General features: G+C 34.3%; 2 protein-coding genes across 2 annotated transcripts; both read right to left on the minus strand.

The window, feature by feature from the left end:
• Positions 1–4,745: 4,745 nt before the first annotated feature.
• On the minus strand, positions 4,746–8,976 carry LOC132602510 (uncharacterized). Its single transcript, XM_060315343.1, has 5 exons — positions 7,652–8,976; positions 6,725–7,561; positions 6,472–6,621; positions 5,890–5,955; positions 4,746–5,754 (listed from the first exon to the last, which is right to left on the minus strand). Exons 1-5 carry the CDS (start codon positions 7,652–7,654, stop codon positions 5,167–5,169), a joined length of 1,644 nt encoding a protein of 547 aa, XP_060171326.1. The 5' UTR covers positions 7,655–8,976; the 3' UTR covers positions 4,746–5,166.
• An 8,670-nt stretch (positions 8,977–17,646) lies between these two features.
• LOC132602511 (cyclin-D3-1-like) lies at positions 17,647–21,565 on the minus strand. Its single transcript, XM_060315344.1, has 6 exons — positions 21,076–21,565; positions 20,423–20,509; positions 20,246–20,344; positions 18,887–19,088; positions 18,648–18,772; positions 17,647–18,318 (listed from the first exon to the last, which is right to left on the minus strand). The coding sequence occupies exons 1-6, from the start codon at positions 21,379–21,381 to the stop codon at positions 18,013–18,015; spliced, it is 1,125 nt and encodes a 374-aa protein (XP_060171327.1). The 5' UTR covers positions 21,382–21,565; the 3' UTR covers positions 17,647–18,012.
• Positions 21,566–21,858: the final 293 nt, after the last annotated feature.

Consider the following 21,858-nt stretch of genomic DNA (forward strand, 5'->3'; position numbering starts at 1 on the left):
GCACTTCCGCCACTTCAACAACAGGTTCTTCTTCAGCAATAGGAGGGGTTTGACTAACAGTACTCTCTTTGACAGCAGAAGAAGCGACATTTACAATATCTTCAAAGGACACATATCGAAAATTGTCCTCCATTCCTTGAGAGTTCTCACCCTTTCCATCAACAACAGCGGACTCCCTTGGAGTACTGACTTGAACCGGGTCTGCACTGGCTGGTTCGCTCCTCAATGGCTCAACCGCATTAATAGGCTCGGGCAGGTCTGCATTGGCTGGTTCGCTCCTCAATGGCTCAACTGCATTAATAGGCTCGGGCATAACCCCAATATGAGGAACAACATCGTGTTCATCACCCTCGTTAGAAACTTGAGCTTCAGGTGTTTCACGTCTTATATGCTCAATATTTTCAAGTGTTGTTTGCTCATGATTTTGAGCCATATCTCCTTTTGGTGGAGATACAATGGATTCTTCGCAATTGGCGTCACCAAACTGTTCACCGCCCAATTGTTCCTCCTCAACAACCTACATAAAGTAACAAATTAAGAAACATATGCCGGAAGGGGCAAACCTTATGCTTGAAAAAGAAAAAAGTATGTCGGAAGGGGCAAGATTTAAGTTTCAAAAAGTAAAAGTATGCCGGAGTCGGCAGAAAATAACTTTCCAAAAGAGATGAGTATGTCGGAGAAGGCAGAACATGAGTTTGCATATAAAATGTGAAAGTATGTCGGAAGGGGCAAGAGCTAAGTTCAAAAACTAAAAGTATGCCAGTGTAGACAGAAATATAACTTTGCGAAAAAAGGTAGTATGACGGAGTAGACAGAAAATGAGTTTGCAATAAAAGGGTTGATTATGCCAGGAGGGGCAACACTATCATTTGCATAAGCAAAATAGAAGAGCAAACAAAGTGTTAAAAACAACAAAGTATAGAATGTAAATTTACCAAAGGCAATTCAGCCTCAACATTTCCAGTTGCATTTCCTTCAGCTTGAGACACAATGGATTCATCATGATGAGGCGACACCGACGTATCACCCTCTTCTATCCTATCATCTCTGGCAGGAGATAAATCTCGTTTGAGATGATCAGAAACCACCACATCTTCATCTTGAATTGGCTCAAGATTTTCAAGCATATGTTCTTTCGGTGTAGATACCTTGGATTCTTCACGATTGGCGTCACCAAAATGTTCACTGGCAAATTGTTCCTCCATAACAACCTACATAAAGTAACAAATTAAGAAACACAACATCCATCATCGAAACAAAAATATTAAAATAAAAAATTAACAAATTCTGAAAGTGGTAAAAGATTGAAAATTATGTTGAAACAAGTAGAAGTTAGGTCCACAAAAGGAAAATTTATGAACAAGTTTTGAAAAGATATGCCGGAAGGGGCAAACCTTATGCTTGAAAAAGGGAAAAGTATGCCGGAAGGGGCAAGATTTAAGTTTCAAAAAGTAAAAGTATGCCGGAGTGGGCAGAAAATAACTTTCCAAAAGAGATGAGTATGCCGGAGGAGGCAGAACATGAGTTTGCATATAAAATGTGAAAGTATGCCAGTGTAGGCAGAAATATAACTTTGTGAAAAAGGTAGTATGCCAGAGTAGGCAGAACATGAGTTGCAATAAAAAAGGGGATTACGTCAGGACGGGTAAAACTATCATTTGCATATGGGGAAACAAAAAGAGCACACAAAGTGTCAACTACCAGAAAAGTGTGCCAGGCAACTTAGATTTAGAAAACAACAAAGTATAAATGTAAAATTACCGAAGGCAATTCAGCCTCAACATTTTCAGTTGCATTTAGAGATTCAACTTGTTCAACATCTGTCTCCATGGGACATGTCACATTTGCTTGGCCTTCTCCAAAAACATCTTCAAATGCCACATTTAGAGAAGCATTTGCATCTTGTAATGTTTTGCGTAATTTTCTTCTCTTGTAAAACTGGATTTTGCCTCCCAACTCTGTCTCATCAACGGTTCTTTCACTAGAACCGGCTTGCACATCTTCCATCTGAATTTCTTGATTACTTTCAGCCTCAACATTAGACAAATCAACACCATTGCCCCCCTCGTCTCCGGTGGCAGTTTCAGATTCCCAAAATGCCTGTTCAAGATCAGCAACATCTTCCCCAACATCAGACTGCACCGATCTTCTTCGTTGCCCAACGGAAGATTGCTCAACATTTTTACGAGGCATGGCTTGTTTAGTTTTCCTTTTAGCAGCAGCACTTTTACGAACAGATCTTGTGCTCTTGCGCCTACCCTTTTCAACATGACGAGGAGAATCAACATGACGAGGAGAATCAACATGTCGACGAACATTTTCAGCATGAGAAGCAGTTTGGGATTCAAAATTTAACCCTGCTTTTTGCAAAGCAGAAATCAGCTGATCCATCCGGGCCTTCTCCTTCTGTTGATTATTCAAAATCCTATCCAATTTAACATCACAAACATTTTCCAGGAACTGTGAAAATAAACAAATACAACAAAGTGTTAAACTCAAGAGAAAAAAAAAGGAACAAAACTTTTACAGGAAAAATAGAGAGGACCCGTGAGAAATACCTCAATGCGACGCTCTAGAGAAGAGCTTTCACTGGATTTGCCAGCAATATTGGCATCTTCAGATTCACTTTCATCAGCACTTGAATTGTCCGGAGAATTATCAACCACCCCTTTACCTCGCTATTGAAATAAAATCCATACAACAATAATAATAAATAATGACATCGAAACAGAAAAAGAAAAACCACATTAAAAGTTAAACGAAAAGTAAAGGGCAATAAACACCATTACCTTTCCACTCGTGTACTCTTCGGATACAAGCAATTTCTTCACATCATTGAAATGTGGAGATTTCTTGCTGACATACGACAACATCAGAGGTTCACGACAATTGCCAATAATATCAACATATTGTTTGTGATAGTCATTGAACCTAGACCAAACCCAAACACTAAAGCCAAAAACAAAACCAACAACACCATAATCAATGGTATGTCTGTTTATCCCTTGCTTATATATTGATTTGAAACACATCAGGAGTTTGGCAAAATACAAAGACCCCCAATTAAACTGCTCAAACAATTCACTGTCCTCTATGTATACAATATGCTGCCACAACACCTTTTTATCAATTCTACCGTTACCTCTGCTAGCATCACCGCATCAAGGTCATCTTCAAAATCTACATTTTCAGCACTCATCACATTCTTCAAATACCTCATTTTCAAATTCCTTTTACCATCTTCAACACCAAAATATCTTCTCAAAAGACGACTGCCATTGGTTTTGTTATATTTAGCATAGAAAGATCTAGGAGGTTCAGTAATTGATAACCCAGTGACTCTCTTAAATGATTGCTCTGTAAATGTCACAAGTTTATCTTGTATATTAAAATGCATTTCATTGGTTTCAGAACACTGAACTTCCGACAACAACATAAAATTCACCAAGATACCCGGCATTTTTATATTATGTAATTCCATAAATTTCTCAAAGGGACGATTCTTCAAAATTACCAACTGTTCTTTTGTAAGAAATTTCTCAACAAATTTAACAAACTTTTCATCCCCTCGCCATATAGCACTGATGCGTGTGTCCGTTCACTCTTCCGGAGGAATATAATAGTCAGCAACTTGTCCAAATTGTCGTCTCATGATTTAGCACACTGACATGAGCAAAACATAAAATTCAATCAGGAAAAAAAAACACATAAAAACATTACCAACAAAAATACATTACCAAAATGCATTACCAAAAACATAAAAAGGAAAAAAAACAGAAAACCCTATTCAAATAAAATACAGACACAAACAATTGAAGGAAATAACTTATCAACAAGTAATAAAATAGTAACTAATAACTTACAGATGAAATTGAAACCCCACTAAGAGAAATCAATGACAAAGCAACTGCCTTCTTCAACTTTAAAGTGAACAAACGAAAATAAAAAGTAAATTACAGGAAGAGCGGGCAAATATATATTGAACAAAAAAAAACTTTTAAAACTGCACACGTGCTAACCACGTGACAAAACTTATGCCGAAAGCGGCATAATGTAAGTGTGTTAGGAATAAAAGTTTGTCGTTGTAGGCATAATTGTGTGACTATATATAGAAGTTCAAATTAGTGCATTTTAAATTGGAATAACTATTGAAACGATTGGATTTCAATTAAATGAGGATACAACGAGTTTTGCAGTTTTTTCAAAAAAAAAAAAAAAACCAAAACAGTTAGTGAAATTTGAATTGAGGTAACTGTTGCAATTATTCACAAAAATACAAAGAGTTTTTCAGTTTTTTTTTTTTTTTAAATAATTAATACATTTTCAATTGGAAGTAAATGTAGCAATACCTATTAGAGATATTGGGAATAAGAGTCACTTTTTCATTATCGTTTTTTTATTTCTAGCGAAAAAAAAACTGTTACTACGAATTTAGAAGTATGCCGGAAGGGGCATAATTTCTGTTCCCAAGAGGTAAACTTATGCCGAAGGCGGCAAGATTAAAATTATTGAATTTTTTTTAAAGCAAAAAAAGTTACTCAAATTTAAATTGGAGTAACTGTCGCAACTATTGACAAAAATACGAAGAATTTTTCAGTTTTTCTTTCCATTTTTTTTAAAACAAAATAATTAATACATTAATTGGAAGTAAATGTCGCACTTATTCGAGATGTTTTGGAACAAGAGTCACTTTTTAATTATCTTTTTTATTTTTAGGAAAAACAGTTACTTCCATCTTAGAAGTATGCCGGAAGGAGCAGAACATCTATTGAGATAATGGCAAAGTATGCCGGTTAAGGCAGACTACAGAACACAGTTTGAAAAAGTGAAACTTCATTACATGTACAGAAATGAAAGACCAATTTACATATACATCATTCGAAAAAGGGAGAAACACAATAACATAACACTTTCCGTAAATAACAAAAAAAAAATCAATTCACTTTCCTAACTCTTCTGCAGTACAGTATATATCTTCAGCAGCAGAACTCAACCGTTTCTCAACTGGAGTACTGCTTGGTGTAAGCAAATACCAATTAGGATAACCATCATCTTCTTTGTTTCCATCTTTACATCTCGGACGTTTTCTACTACCATCATCTTCTTTGTTTCCATCTTCGCATCTCGGACGTTTTCTACTATCTTCAACAGCAGCTGCTACTTCATTTACATTTTGTGATGCTTCATTAGAAGAAAACAAATAATCTCCGCGTTGAAAAGCATCATTAATTGCAGCAATTTCTTTAAGTGCTTTTTTTTTTTTGCGAGGTCTTCATTTTCTTTCACATATTCCTTTTCAAACTGAGAAAGAGTTTGAGTTTTGTCAGACAGTTGACTTGATGAAGAAACAACAGCATGACAGAGCATATCGAGCATGGGAGACGTCTCATTTTTTGTAGACCTTGCTTTACAAAGCATATTCTCCATACGTTCCTGCAAATCTTTTCCAAGATGTGCATCTAACTTCACCTCATCATTCACTGAATAACCCAAATCAGGTTGTCTTTTACCAGATGCACAAGCTTTACAAGGTTTGTTTTCGCTATGCAGTCGAACTAAACTTTCAACACAATGCATCACATAATCAAATTTAATTTCCAAACTGTCAAGTCTACTTTCTAAACAAGTTCTTTTAGCACTTTCAGAAGCTGCTACACCTGACTTTGTTTCATCATGTACACGAACTAAGCTATCCATAGCATTAATCGCGCCAACAAAATTTTTATCCAATTCTTCGAAACGGCTATCCAAAGACTACAAAAAAATGAAAAAAAAAAAATTTAAACAAAGAAGAAAAGAAAATGAGAATAAACAAAAACAAAGAATGCAGCATGCAAAGTATACATATCATATTAACAAACTCAAAAATAAAAAAATAAAAGGCCATACCTTTACTTGATTGACAATTGTAGATCGTTCATCATCAAGTTGCTTCTTCACACTAGATAAAACACCCTGTATAACAGATCAATAAAACAACACATTACTTTTGATGTCACTAAATTAATGTTGAACAAGTATGCCGGAACCGGCAGAACTGAAGTCTGAAAATGAAAACAGTTTGCCGGTAAGGGCAGAATTCAAATATGAAAGGAGAACTGTATGTCGGAAGGGGCAGATTTTAAGTTTGCAAAACCAAAAAAATATGTCTCAAGAGGCATAAACTTTCATTTCCAAAACCAAAACAGAGAAGATTGCAAAATGTGTTTCCTACTAACATTAGTCTCAAAATGAGAACAGTATGCCGGTAGGGGCAGAACTGAAAATATGAAAGGAGAAATGTATGCCGGAAGGGGTAGATTCTACGTTTGCAAAACCAAAAAGTATGCCTCAAGGGGCATAAACTTTAATTTCCATAACCAAAACAGAAAAGACTACAAAAATGTCTCCTACTAAAATACTATACCACAAGGCCTCTAACTCAGAATTCAGTTAAACAAGCAAAAACACAAAAAGCAAAGTACAACTTACATCAACTATCTGAGAAGTAACTTCAGATGGCAAAACCGCACGGGAAGAACAAGGGCCTGAATCATCAGGAAATTTAAGTGCAACTGAATAATCCAGCATCTCTTGTTCCGTACCAACAACAACAGCATGGACAATAAATTTCTTGAATCTCTATAACACAATATAAACACATCAATTTAGACAAAAACACAAAAAATAACAAGAGGGAAAAAGAACCAAGAAAAAGAAGCATCAACAAAAGGGGAACACATACTTTTTCAGCATGGAAGAAATTATCAGTAATAACTTTATAATCAACTTGCTTTGAAGGACCCCAAGATAACATACGAGGAGACTTCAGACCATGAAAACTTAAAAACCCTCGAAAGATAGGGAAAACCTCCAACAGCCACACATTTAAAGCGTAAGGGAAACCACTAATCATAAAACGTGTAGATGGCATGCTCTTGAAAGTCTTCACACAACCACGAATCGACCATACCAACCAATTAAAACTAAGAGAACCCCAAGGATAAGACACCCGAAGACTGTCATCATCAATTATCTTCATTAGATGACCTTTAACAACACATTTCTCGTTACAACCCAACAAAACCCTCTCCAATATATAGACCTCAGCAAGTCTAACAGGATCACTAGATCTTTCCCAAAAACCACCAGTACGATTACTTGACTTGATCTGTAAGAAACTCTTGAGATCACACAACCTTATTCTATCCTGATTTGGAAAATAAAGTCTCAACAATCTATTTGGTCTGCTAGACACAACACTAAAATCGCCAACACAAGAATCCCACCCAGTAATAAGACGGAAAGACTCGGAATCAAATACACACGCGCGATCAAAAATCTTAAACTTTAACGCACTATCATTACTAGATGCAAGTTGCGATAAGATCAAGCAATGGAAAATACTATCACTCAGGCGGACATCAACCAAATCCATAAACTGTCCAAACACACCCTTTTTCAACAACTCCAATTGAGAGACACTCAAAAAGGACAAAATCAAACTCCGAAAATGAAAATCACCACTCCACATGCCATCTCCTTCAACCCAGTGTTCAAACTTAACCAAGGGATGTTCCTCCTACAAAAGAAAAATTAATGTCAACAGAAACCAAGAGTAAATTTACATAAGAATAAACCAAAAATGAGAATGAAAATAATTAACATATACCATAATAAAAAATCATCCCCTAGACTGGTACACAAATACCTGCATAATAGAAGAAAGAACCAAAACACATAAGATTGCATAAAATGCCAACACTATTAACAAAACAACACCAAAACACATAAAGATTGCATAAAAACCAAAATTATTAACAAGACAACACCAAAAAACCAAGACACCCATAAATTAACTTAATTCATGAAGTTATGCCGGAACAGGCATAACTTTATGCCGGATTCCGCATAACTTCAGTTTCAAAAAGTAACAACTCTGCCGGACCCGGCATATGTTGCCTCAAACAAACACATTCTTCACAAAACCCAGATTATTAAACAAAAACAACAGCAACAACATAAAACAGCTGTTCACAGACAAAACTTCAAAGATTCAACAAAGAGAAAACCAAAACGCCTATCAAAATCAACTAAAACATATTACGACATTCATAATACGACATTCAAAAAATCAGAATATATACATGGGGAACGAAACTAAAGTTCAAAAAATCATACAGACACTGTAACAAAAACACTATAATTTTAAATAAAAAAGGATCAATTAAATATAAAAAACGACGAAGACAAAGATATCAATTCAACAAACAACAATTTAACATAAAAACAAATATTGAAACGAGCAAAATATCCAAATTCGTACCTAAATTTTAGAACAGATAAGACAGACACAAAACAGATGAGGAACGAAGAAGCAAAAAAAGAAAAGAAAAGGGCAAATGACGAAATAGAAAGGGTTTTAATAGGGTAAGGGTAATTTCGTCAAAAAACATTCATTAAACAAGCGGCAGGGGCAAAAATTAAAAAAGGCATAAATGAAGGGCAAAATATAAAGACCAGCCCAAAAGAAGGGCACTCCGCGCAAAAAAAAAAAAAAAATCATATTCTCTTTGCTCAAATAGTCACTTGACTATTGAAAACTTTGTCGTATGGCCTGGCCTGTAGAACGATTACTATCAATATGCTTCTTGAGCCTATAAACCTTGTGCAATCACACGGACTCAAATTTTAGATGGGCCATGACAAATTTCATCATTCATTTCCCTTACCCTATGGCCAATATATCATTTTCGCGGGTTGTTCTTCTTTTGGGGTGGACTTAAATTTTTGTCCCTCAAATTGGTGGTCTTTAATTTTTATCCTTCGCTTAAAAAGATGGTCAAAAATACCCCGAGGTTCTGGGTTCGAATCCTCACTCAGTCAAAAAATAAATAAATTTTGTAAAGCAAGGCTTTGCAAAAAGTCTACCTTATGTGGCAGACTTTGCCTCACGGCATAACTAAAAGTTTTCCTTATAAGGCAAAGTCTGCAGTCTCCGACAGACTTTTAGTTATGCCTTAAGGTAAAGTCTACCGCATAAGGTAGACTTTTTGCAAAGCCTTGTCTTGCGATTTTTTTTATTTTATTTGTATGACTAAGCCGGGATTCGAACCCAGAACATCGGGATATTTTAGGCGAAGGGTAAAAATTAAAGACCACCAATTTGAGGGGTAAAACTTAAAGACCACCCCAATGAAGGGCAATCGTGCAAATTTCCCCCAATATATCAACTATGCTAATTTGCTTGGGTGTTTGATTATGCTTCTTTTCTTCATCTTAATTATTACAATATATATCCTCGTTAATTGTTTTTTTTTTTGGGGGCCAACTCCAGGTACCAATAACCAATGGAACTCCTGAGGTTTTTCAGAGTCAATTTAACTCCATATATATCAACCAGAAAAAGAATAACATTGTACTTTTGATGCCCAAATTTCATAAATATTGAATTAGTACAATTCTGAGAGAGATAGAGAGTCAAATGAAAGACCTCTTATTAAAATTTGTTATGTGACAACATGCATGTCATCACGCCTGGGGACTGAAATAGGAGTCGATTAGAAAAAAAAGGCTTTATTATACATGATTCATTACCTCTTTTATTGAAAGATCACTGATACGATTTGTTATGAATGCATCAATCCCAAACTATGCATTGTGATTGAAATAGGAATTGGTTAGACCTAAAGCTTTTGAAACCGATAGTTTAATTAATACATATTCACTATTCATAAATGTCAGACTAAACAATATTAATGGAAATAAGGGAAACTTGAAAGAATCATGCTTTGGTTGATATTTACTTTGTCTAACTTTATTGTTGGGAAGATATTAAAATTGACTACAAGGATCATGTAAAATATGAATCAGCAAGTTTTAATAACTAACCAAAATAACAAGTATATTTGAATAGAGAACCACTATCCTCCTTTCTTGTTATGTTACGAAAACTTATGGGTGTTGTTATACCCTATTTTAACCTAAGTCAAAATAATTTATAACATTCCGGTAATTCCGGGGTTATTTAAAGTTAAGAGTCGTCACCTAATTATTTATGGTGAATTAGGGCACCTAAGGTTAATTAAAGTCATTTTCTAAAGTTAACCCCGTTTTAAATCTACGAAACCAAAATTCTAGGTAAGGGTTCAACTAACTTAAAGGAAGGGTATTAGACATCCTTTAAGATCCGTTAAAAGGTTAACCAATCGGACTCATATGAATTAATTAGGCTTGGGAAATCATTGAAAACCCTTGTATGCCAAAATGAAATCACGTTTTGAAAGAGTAAGTCAAACATCAGATAATATATGACTTTCAAAATAACTTGAAATAGTGAGTAAAAGTTTAAAGAAAACGTTCCTTTGCAGAAAACCAGACTTTGCACGACGTTCTAATCCAAAGAAAGATAAGAATTGTTTTAAAGTGACAAAGAAATGTGTTGACTCATGCCTGGGGAAAGAATCAACACATCTAAGAAAATAAGCTCGTATGATTTTTAAGAACCCAAAATTAATTAGGCTATGTGTTGGTGTAAGATGTAAAAATATAAGCATTTTTAAAAATCCAAGTACTAGGAGTAAAGTAGTTAACTGAAACTAAAATTAAGAGTTTTAAGTACTACATACATGGATGATAAAACACGCTAATCAAAAGTGCAATAGTTGCGGAAAAAATTAGATTTTAGGGAAAATATATATATTTCAGAAGGAAAAAGAAAGGGGAGAAGACCAGTTAGCTTATTTTGAAGATATAGAAAAAGTTAGTACCCTAGTACACTTCAACCCATGGAAAACAATCTTGGATAAGTAAATATTCCAAATGTAAAGCTCAACTGATTTTAAAACATGTTTTAACTCCTAAAACTTCTAGTTGGCTAATTAATTCTGAATGTCTGGGTTACTGCCGTTGATATATAGAAAAAACGAGACCTGCGTCTTGATTAAAAGGGGGGTCTAATTCCAATTATGCTTCTCTAAAGGACAAGACCAAATATCGATTAATTTGGGACACTTCAAACTCCAAACAAAGTCAACAAAAAACAAATATATATATTTCAGAAGGAAAAAGAAAGGGGAGAAGACCAGTTAGCTTATTTTGAAGATATAGAAAAAGTTAGTACCCTAGTACACTTCAACCCATGGAAAACAATCTTGGATAAGTAAAAATTCCAAATGTAAAGCTCAACTGATTTTAAAACATGTTTTAACTCCTAAAACTTCTAGTTGGCTAATTAATTCTGAATGTCTGGGTTACTGCCGTCGATATATAGAAAAAACGAGACCTGCGTCTTGATTAAAAGGGGGGTCTAATTCCAATTATGCTTCTCTAAAGGACAAGACCAAATATCGATTAATTTGGGACACTTCAAACTCCAAACAAAATCAACAAAAAACAAACACACAGCTATTTATGGCAAAGCACAAAAGAAAACTATCAGGGATGACATACGGAATGAGTAACTAAAGGAAGAGTATAATAAGATGCTTGTCATTTCGACTCGCTCCTTTTCGACTTTCGTTCAGAGGAGCTTTGAGGGAGTGAGAGATGCGAGTAGATGCACATTCGGGTCTTGCGATGGTGTCGAGTCCCAAGGGAACTCTTGGGCTCCAGTGTTCATGTAAACAAATAAAAGTAACGAAAAGTTAGGACAGTGATATGAATCTTTTTATAATACCAAAAAGCTAGTAAACAAAGCAAAGTAACATGATCATTCAATTCATAGCCACATGTAAACCCAAAGAAGACACTGTCCAGATATAGATGATTAGGACGAGCACAATCAGTTTGATTTTCCACCCAAACATGACAATGAATGGTCACATACTCCACGCCCTTTGGAAATTGCTTTTAATTTTTAATAAATGATGTCGTCTTTTATAACAGATTCCTAAGTACTCCAGGTAAGGAAAACGAATTAAGTATGATCCCTTAATGACTAACTATCGAATGAGACCCATGTCTTGGACCTGGCAGACCCAGCGATCAAAAAAGAAACAATTTGAGTATCAATTTCCTTGATTTCTAAACACGATCAGTGACTTATCTAATGAGCCAAGGACAACTGAAATGTTTTCACTTCGCCACACATCTTGAAATCATCACGAAAATGTCATAGTTATACTTGATGCATATTTATAGCTAACATCCCACGTAATATAGATTTAATTAGACATATTTTTTAACAGGGGAACAGATATCCATCATACTTTCTAGACACAAAGAAATCAAACCATAACTATAGGAACTCAACCCCAATTTAAACAGAATCTGCCAGGGACAGCAGAGTATGAGCAGCTATCAAATTAAAACCTCTCTTGGCACAGATGACTTCATAAAAACACACATAAGAGTTCAGCTAGCCTTTAGCATATTCAAGTATATCATTTATTTGCAGATTATTTAGGCAGAAAGCACACCACTAAATCTAACATGTTTCAAGTTTCAAATCATGACTAGATCCCTCAAAGTAGGCTGGATTTTAAACTTAAACAAAACTCATGACAAGATTACACTAACACGATGAAATCTGGGCAAGGCATGTAGATTTCTTAATCATATGTCTTCTAATACATTTACCCTAAACATAACGTGCTTGAATGCAGTACATTTAATGATTAATCGAACCATGGACATTAGAGGACAATGATAATCAAAGGCTTCAACAGGCCAACAGATAAGAAGGAAACATGTCATTTGAGCAGGTTTTGAAAGGAAGAGATTAATCAGTTCATAAGGCTATCTAACCATCTAAAATACATACACTTAAACCTGAAGCAGATAATCCGTGAATGACCTTTATTAATTAAAATCTAAAGGAACTATGCTAAATTGAATCAACACCTGTCCCGATCATTGCGCGAGACTTTTATTTAGCTGAAACAGGACCAACATTATATGATTGCAACTAACCTACGTCTACATTAGCCGAATAAGCCATAAACATATCAATCACTCATTAATCAACACTAATCAACCGCTAAGCACAATAATCACAGAATAGTTAAAGAATTGAAGACTGAAATTAGAAGGAAAGAGATTGGGTATTGCTGACCTGTTTTGGGTACAGTGAACTGAGGTCGTCGGGGTCTCGAATCTACTCCCCGTTATGAATCGATTCGAAACTCGACTCGAAAATTAAAATGTTTTGTCGTAGTTAAAGTTCTTTTGTCGAACAGCGACGAAAGTTAATCGAGTTGTGAAACCTTAACCTTTCGTCAAAATCTACGATTTCACAAAAATGTTTTCTGATTTAAAATGTTCAAGACCAGATTTTTTTAAAAAAAAAGAAAAGAAAAAAAAACTCTAGACTTTTGTGAGAGAAAATGCTCGTGTCTCACCAAAAATTCCTTTTTTTTTTTTGCTACGGACTTAGCGATGTATTTATAGGAGACCAAAGCTAGGGTTTGGTATTCAAATTTCAAAATCGAAAAATGTCAAAAGGGTGTCACGAGTTTGAAAATTTGGGCGGGGCTTTTCTGTTCAACGTTCGGATTTTTTGGTCTACATCTTAACTTATTCGATCAGAATCCAGAGAAATGGACAAAATCCATTTAAAACCCGTGAATGCTCAGATTTCTGAAAGTTTTCTTGGCTTCTTGTGCTATGCATTTGTTGACCGAATCTCATGACAAAGAGAAGAGGAGGGAAAAGGTGAAAAAGTGGGAAATTTACCCTGAATTGAAGGGGCAATCTTCTGTCCACGGTCGATGGAGCTTGTCATTTTCTCAATATGGAAGGGAGAGAGATGTAGGTATTGCACGAAATGGGGGTAACAAAATCTGTGAGGGTGAAAGGGAGTTTGATTTTCGCCGTAAATGGAGGAGAGAGGAAGAGGGTGTGCGGCTGGTTGAAGAGAGAGAGGAGAAAGAAGAGAAAGAGGGAGCGGCGTGAAGGGTTTTAGGATTTTTGTTTCAACTGATACAAAATGATTAGGCCGGTCGGGTAGTTTTAGGAGTGGGCTGGATCGGGTAAGTGGGATAATGGTGGGTATTGGGCTGGTCTGTTGGGTAGTGAAACGGTGATGGGCTGCTCCGAATTATTAAGAGATGTGGGCTGATCTATTAATTAAAGTGTGGGCTAATAATTTGGCTGAAAATTGTTGATCCTTCTTCCTTTATTTAATTATTCTTGGGCTTTTAACTTAATAACTAGTACAAATATATCATGTGAAGACAAATAGTAATTAGTGTGTATAAAGTAAAAATTAATTTAACGAGTACAAATCCTAAAATGAAACAATGACGAACCATTTAAAATTTGTGATAAAGTAATGAAAGTAACGATGTTAATAGTAATAAAAAATAGTAGTGAAAACAAAGTATTTAGCTCGTTAATAAATTTAAAAGCCCAAAGAAATAAATTGGGGCAAAATTGGGTGTCAACAGGTACATGTTACCCAAGTACTTCTAATTTATGTAATAGTTAGTAGTAGTAATATAATTATCTTTAGCACCCAAAATAGTTTCTTCTTTTTTGGTGCTGTAATAGGTAGTTATTAAAAACTGAAACAAAGAGAATAGACAATATTTGACCTCGAACTAGTTATGGTGTTAAGACGAACAATATTCTATTTCTATTGTACTATAGTGTACCTAGTTGCCTATATGTTTAACATAGAAAAAGAATAGGGCAAAATGACTAGTGCTAATGGAATCACCCATCTCCTTGACCATGAGGGTCAAAGCCACGTTTCATGTTGATGGTCCTTCATGTTCATGTTTGTATTGTTCTAATTTTATCGGAATCCTTATTCATATTCATATTCATATTTTTGGAATGAAAAATTTTCGTTGGCAACAATCACGGTAGGAATTGTGAAATTAGTGGACCGAATCAACAAGAATCTTTACCCATTTTGTCTGAAATAATTCATAGAGAAATGTCTCAACTGATTCATTCGTGCGAGATATCTTATGATGTCATGATGGTCTAGTAAGTGTATTTATTGGAACCCAGAATGGAACATTCAAAACATGGCTTGCCTACTTGGTTTATTTAAAGTCTCAAGGCACTCAATTTCCGTGACATGATTTAACTCTCTTGAACTTTCACTATCGATCCAGAACATGATGCTAACACTTCTAGTTTTTTATACTCAACTTCTCTCTCTCTCTCTCTCTCTCTAATAACTAATCCCTCTAATTCATTTTACTTGTCGTCCTCACTAAAAATAGTTTGTTATTTTAAAAAATCAGACATAATTAACTATTAGTTTCTACCTTTACCCTTACTCAATGGAGAGAGATTAATGCGGTGAAAAAGAGAGCATGAGATCAAAGAACAAATAAGGATAATTCAGTCAATTACCCTTTTAGATAGTATTTTCTTAAGGGGTATGTAAAAAAAAATTCAAATAAAAGTTAGATGAAAGAACAAAATAAGAATAATCTAGTCAAATTACCCTTTTAGATAATGTTTTCTTAAGAGACGTGCAAAAAAACACATGACAAGTAAAATGGAATAATGCAGGTAGTGCTATTTTTCCTTCTTATTTCCTTCAAATATATTTGTGCATTTTAATGATGTACTTCCGAGTTCCGAGTATATATCCTTAATAGTGATAGCTAATAATAGTTTAACGAGTTTAATTAGGCATCACAAGCGAGTTAATGATAGCTCGTTGGCTGCTTTGACCTTACAGATTTCACGAATTTGATTCTGGGCCTATGTCATATTGAGTTCAAAAGCGCATATATCATGCAAACCAATAACATGCACGTAATTTTGGGCAATCGAAATTAGTATTTAAGGAAGTAAATAAATGAACAAATCACTGCAACACATTGGGACATAGAGAGTAATAGAATGCACATGGCATTTACTCCTTCGAACTCAAACAAGTTTCCTCCTTTGCCAACATACCATGCTACTTTCATATCAATTGCCTCGACAGTTAACACAATCCAGAAAAAAGAACAAAATGAAGAAAAAAAAATCAATTCAATTTCGTTTTTTATATCTTTCAATAAATGGAAGAAATGTGTGTAAATATAGAAAGAGCTAGCTACAAATTGCTAGTTGAGCATAGTTCCAAATAGCCGCCAAGAGAGATGATGATGATAGTAAATTAAATACTTGTTAAGACTGACCATTCTGAACTTAAAGGGGTCATGTATTTTTATAGTTTCAAGAATATTGTCCTCTGCTTCATCTATTGCAAATTTAGGTAGCTTTAATATCAGTACTGGCCATACCTGTTCTCTGATTGCTACATTTTAATGTTATGAATGTTCAGGGTATACCAACTGAACTTCACCCAATAATTATAAATATTCTATTTTTTTTTTTGGTTATTTAAAGAAAATAATATCATTAAATATTGATAGTTGACACAGATTATTAGCCCCTGCAAAGTTCATATCCTGTGCAAATAACTTTAAAATAGGGCCTTTTCTTGTTGTTAGTGCATGAGAAATATTTATGAAAATGATTCCATATGCCAACATGGAATTAAAGTTGAGAATCTTTTACAATAACACCAAACAGTATTCTGAGAATCTAGCAGTATTTGCTACACTTTATACTATTATTTAGCCCATAAGTGCTCTTTCAAGTTAAACTAAGAAAGTAGGGTAAGCTGTTCAGTTAATATATTTCTCAAGAATTATTAAGCAAATATCATTTTAGATTAAATACCGGGTATCCAAAATGCATTGGTCTTGATGTCCGACTAATTTGGATATGCACAATAGGCTCACTAAGGAAGTAAAGCACTTTCAATTGAAAAATTATCTAATATGGAGTAGTTTTTTTCGCTCAAATCCGAAACCTGTAATTAGGGGAAGAATTTTTCCTAAGACTAGAAGTAACCCTCACCTTCACCAAGTTCTTTATTAGGCATATGAAAACTCTGAAGTCCAACCAGACAATCAGTCAAAACAAGAACTCATCAGTCATCACATGTCATTCAGAGAATGTACATGACAGGGGGGCTAGTTTAGTACTCTTCATTTAATACTTGAGAAATTAGACTAAACTGTTGAATTGAGGAGTTGTTCGACCATGAGAATTATTCAATTTTTTTCTTTTTCGGAATATTCCTTTACTTTATTTTAAAATTAATATTTGGTTATAAAATTTGTAAATTCAACTTGAAGTTGGATTTTAAATTTGGAAAAGTGCTCCAAACATGTTTTTCAACTCTATCTTTATAAAGTCAATAAAGTGCTCTCTTCTCTCTTTTGCAAAAAGTGTAACTAAACACAATTTCATTTTCAACTCCAACTTCATAAATTCCAAATAAATGGTGTGTTCGGTATGTTCCAATGTTTCCATGTTTGATTGATCAAAATATTTTCTCTAAGAAAACAAATTTCTTCAAAATGAGGAAAAATAACTCCATAAGTGTATCCCAAACTCATTGTCTCCTCACCTCCCAATGCCCCCAATGGCCCAACCCTCACCACATGATCATCCCGCCACCCCCGAACCCCACTTCACCATATCTCACACCTATAGTGTTTTGCTAAATTATATATAAATGCTTTTAATTAATAATTTTTTTGTTTACTTATCAAATACTAGAAAATAAGTAAGAAGGCACTTACTTTTCAAGAGAACATTTTGCTAGAAAAACATCATGAACAACATTTCCCTTCGTACCAAACACATCCAAAGTGAAAAATATAAAAAATCTATGACCAAATGCCTACTAAATATATCTGCATAAGCCAAAAAGTTATGTACACAAAGCAGTAAGTGATGATAATGAATCACACAACTCAAAGTTTTCCTTCCGATTTGACCGTCAATGTTTTATATAGCCTTAAGAACAAACTTTATCTTTTCTAAAACTTAAAAGCAAGATGAAATTTGAGTCCATTCTTTCAATTACATTTTTTCCTAAATCTGCCTATTGTTTTCTCTAGCTATGAAGAAGTCTAGTGTATAAACGCTCTGCATCCTTGCATGGAGTTCTTGACCTAAGGTGCACACAAGTTGTTCTGGACACCACCGCTATAAAATAAATTGGCACAAAAAGCGAACATCTTTCAACTTTTGCCCTTTCGAAGTTCTGTTTGGGATGGACTCTCATTCAAGAAAATCAAACTTGTCTGGATTTGAAAGGGATAAAAGGCTTTCACTCCTTAATCCATCTCTATGTGTCCACTCCATAGAGTCTCTATTCATCTTTCTCCTTTTAGAAACTTGGGTATCATGTGTGGAATTTGCACATGAACCAACTAATGAATCGTCACTTTTGTAACTTAAGCATGCAGCATCCAACACACCTATTGGACTTTTAGGAATCAAAGAAGTTGAGGCAACTGGTCCTTTAACAACATCACTTAGCAAAGCTGATTCTTGAATCAATTCAACACACTTCTTTACTCTATCCTGCAAAATAGTCACAAAGGATAAGGAAAAAACTTTACCGTCGTGATTAAATGTGAAGTTAATCAAGATAAAAGAGATCGGATTGAAAAGTAATAACGATGAAAAGTGCAATATTTTTTGTTTTGTTTTGAAGAATTAACATAAATATGCGCACACTCAATCACTTAAACTAAAAATAGCAAGCGGGATGTATAATTCATGTATAATGAGTATAACCCTGTACGATCTATGTATATCTGCTTGGAAAAGTAAACAGTGAATTTAGACAGCTATTTATGTTAAAATGCCTTCTTTTTTTTGCTATAGCTCTTTTGAGCCAACATATTTACCTCTTGCACTTGCTGAAGTAGAGCAAATATTGCTTTCTCATTGCCAACTGTCTCAGTTTTCACCACAACAGAGATTGCCACAGCTGCTGCAATCTCAGAAGGCTTGAATTCCAAGAAGTGAATTCCTGCATTCAATTTTCACCCACCTAAAGTTTAAGTACATCTTTTCATTTTCAATAGTCAAATTCTGCAAAATACAAGCATAGATAGAATAATCTCAAGTAAGATGAACCATTTACCCTTTAATGTTCTAAGTATGAGATTTACTGCTTTAGTGATTGAAGATGTTGAAGCAATTTGATCACCATTTATCTTCTTAAGGAAATAATCAATGAATGAGAATGGGGTAACTGCATGCATTCTCCATTTCAATGATCTCAATATAAGAAGCTCCATTCTGTGTATGGTTCTTGCTTCAAATAAAATTTTTGCTCCCTCTATCTGTCAATAATCACAACAAATTCACAACAATTATTAGGTGACTACCAGAAATAGTACTCCCTCTATTTCAATCTTTCTGTACTACTTTCCCGTTTAGTTTGTTTAAAAAAAGAAAAACGTTTAGTAACTCTTTAAATCCATCTCACATGACGTACTTAAGAGGCTGAATAAGACATCCTTTAACTTTGCTAGTAATTTTCATTTGAACACTTGGTCTATGAACGGTTCAAATTGAGCACCTGAATACATGATAAATTGTTCTTATTAAACAATTCCAACTCATATTTTGAAAAAGTTTTTGTGCATGTTCACAAGCATCCATTACATAATAAGTAGATCACATTAAATATGCCTCATATTTAATTATACACATCAACGTCAATTGGAACATGCATGAGGTTTTACGACTTATTGAGGATTTGAGGTTAATGCGTATAATTAAAGGAGATGACATATTTTAAATGGTTAACTTATCTATGTAATTGGTGTTTGAGAACACGCGCAAAACCCTTGTCAAAATTTTTACTCGAAATGGCTTTTCTCCATTATTTTCGAAATTGCTTCTTCACTATTGTATTTCCTTTTAAACCTGCTTTGATATGCTTTACTAGAGTCGATTGTCTATCGGAAACAATCTCTCTACCTTCTCAAGGTAGGGGTAAGGTCCGCGTCTAAGTTGCTCGGACTCTCCAAATATGCTGCTGCACCGTGTCGGATCCTCCAAACTTTTGTAGGTTCTGACATGCACCACTCGAAATTTCTGAAGAGTCCGAGTAACTTAGGTTTGCGTACACACCACCCTCCCCAGACCCCACTTGTGGGAGTACACTGGATATGTTGTTGTTACTCGAAAGTGTTTAATAGGAACACTTTATCATATGTTTAGGTGTTCAATCAGAACATGCCGTTGTAAGAGTGTATAAATTGAATTTACTAGCAAGTTTAAGTGGCTATCGATATATTCTGCCTATTTAAGATCATAAAATTTAAGGCCAATTTGATACATTACACACATCTTTAATTTAAGACTATAAGAATCAAATATCTTCCTTACATTTCTTAAACATCGTGCTCAGTCAAAGTAAGAAAATAAATTGAAACGGAGACGAGTAAGATATATGCATGCAAGGTATTCAAACTTTAATGTAAATGTTCACCTGTAAATCTAGAGATAGAGGAACTTCAGTCTCTTCCATTTTGGCTGCAAGAGACAAACAGGCTACAGCCAATAACACTATCATCCATACTTTTCTCTTCTGTAAAACAAGCAGATGCCATTAACAAGGTGATCAAATGAAACTAAGATGGTAAAATTTTAATGATATATAACTTACAGGTAACTCATAGGCAGAAAGAAACCTATCAAGGTAGTTCACAGACAGATATAAACACAGAGGCCCAAAATTGAAATGTGAATGAACCTGCATTACAATAATCAAGCCACCATTAACATTGATCAATACTTAATCAAACATTAATTACAAATTATAATTTCAAACTCTATGTTTTACCAGCCAAGCAGAACAAGACAAGAATAAATGTAAAACTCAGTCAAATGCAGCTAAGAATTGAAAGCAGGAAAAAACATGAAGTCATAGAAAAACACATTTAAGGTATCAAATTTATCTTGTAAAACAAAAACAAAAAGATCCTACCAAACACATGTCAGTTTCTTGTAAAATTATTGTGAAAGGATTTCCAGTATAAAGTAAAAGACAAGAATTATATCATCGCTAATCCTATTTAGGTTGGATTAGCGATAAATTATCAAAAAAATCTATTAGCTATATATGACTATTTAGTGAACTTTTTTTATCGTGAAAATTCTGGCTCCGCCCCTAACTATTCACAACTCACCTAAACTTGAAGATCTACTAAATTAAGTGATTAATAAGCACCAATCAAGAAAATTTCCATTAATCACTTCAAGGACCTAAACTATAACCAAAAACACCATAAAAAAAATTCTAACAAATCACTAACCAACCTTGCAAATCCAATCAAGAACCTCATTTCTTGCACCAAAATCCAAAATCCCATTTCTCAACTTTTCAAAATAATCACCACAAGGCATATGTTCACATTCTTTCGTAATCATCAAAGCAACACGCTCATCACTCTGTAATGGCAAAACAATAAAACTCTCTTCCCTATAAAACTTCTGTTTTTGTTGACAGTTTTGATGATTCCTAAGAAAACATTTGCCTACATCATTGTTCGCATTGTCAAAAATGCTATTGTTATCTTCTTCACAAAGAAGACTAGCAATTGAAAAATCCATATTTGGTGCCATTGAAATGCCTTAAAGATTGTATATTTATATACACAAATGCATTTAATGTATGTAAATCTTTAGTTTAAAAAAGACTTATGCAATAAAGAGAATGAATGTAATTTTTATGGGGTAAAGGAGATTCTTTGTAATTTATCAAAGGATGGATATTTATAGTAGATAAAATGGAAATAAGTGAGGAGAAAATGAAGCATAAGATATAGGAGTCTCTTTGGTGATAGGACTGTTAAGAGTTAGTTGAAGAAAGAGGTAACCTTTTATAAGGGATTTAGGGTAGAGAGGGGTGGGGTATTGATTTTAAGTTACTGTTTTTTAGGGGATTAGCAAAAAAGAAGAAAAAAATAAAAAATTTGGTAGTATAACTTAATTAAACATTAACTATCGAATTCTTTAAGTCAAATGAATTTAAATTTAAAGGCATCTCTTAAATAATCAACATATTAAGCTGGCCGGATCAAGAATTGGGTCCGGTTTAGG

This window comes from Lycium barbarum, chromosome 7 (genome assembly GCF_019175385.1).
Source record: "Lycium barbarum isolate Lr01 chromosome 7, ASM1917538v2, whole genome shotgun sequence".
NCBI classification, from domain to species: domain Eukaryota; kingdom Viridiplantae; phylum Streptophyta; class Magnoliopsida; order Solanales; family Solanaceae; genus Lycium; species Lycium barbarum.

Excerpts from the sequence above, each read along its gene's own strand:
- LOC132602510 (XM_060315343.1), bottom strand. Across the intron at positions 6,622-6,724 it reads ATTTCTTCCATGCTGAAAAA|AGATTCAAGAAATTTATTGT; the intron begins GTATGTGTTCCC and ends ATTGTGTTATAG. Across the intron at positions 5,956-6,471 it reads TTACTTCTCAGATAGTTGAT|GGTGTTTTATCTAGTGTGAA; the intron begins GTAAGTTGTACT and ends TCTGTTATACAG.
- LOC132602511 (XM_060315344.1), bottom strand. The coding sequence starts at position 21,381 with ATGGCACCAAATATGGATTTTTCAATTGCTAGTCTTCTTTGTGAAGAA. Across the intron at positions 20,510-21,075 it reads TTCTTGATTGGATTTGCAAG|GTTCATTCACATTTCAATTT; the intron begins GTTGGTTAGTGA and ends ATTGTAATGCAG. Across the intron at positions 19,089-20,245 it reads CTCTATCTCTAGATTTACAG|ATAGAGGGAGCAAAAATTTT; the intron begins GTGAACATTTAC and ends GATTATTGACAG.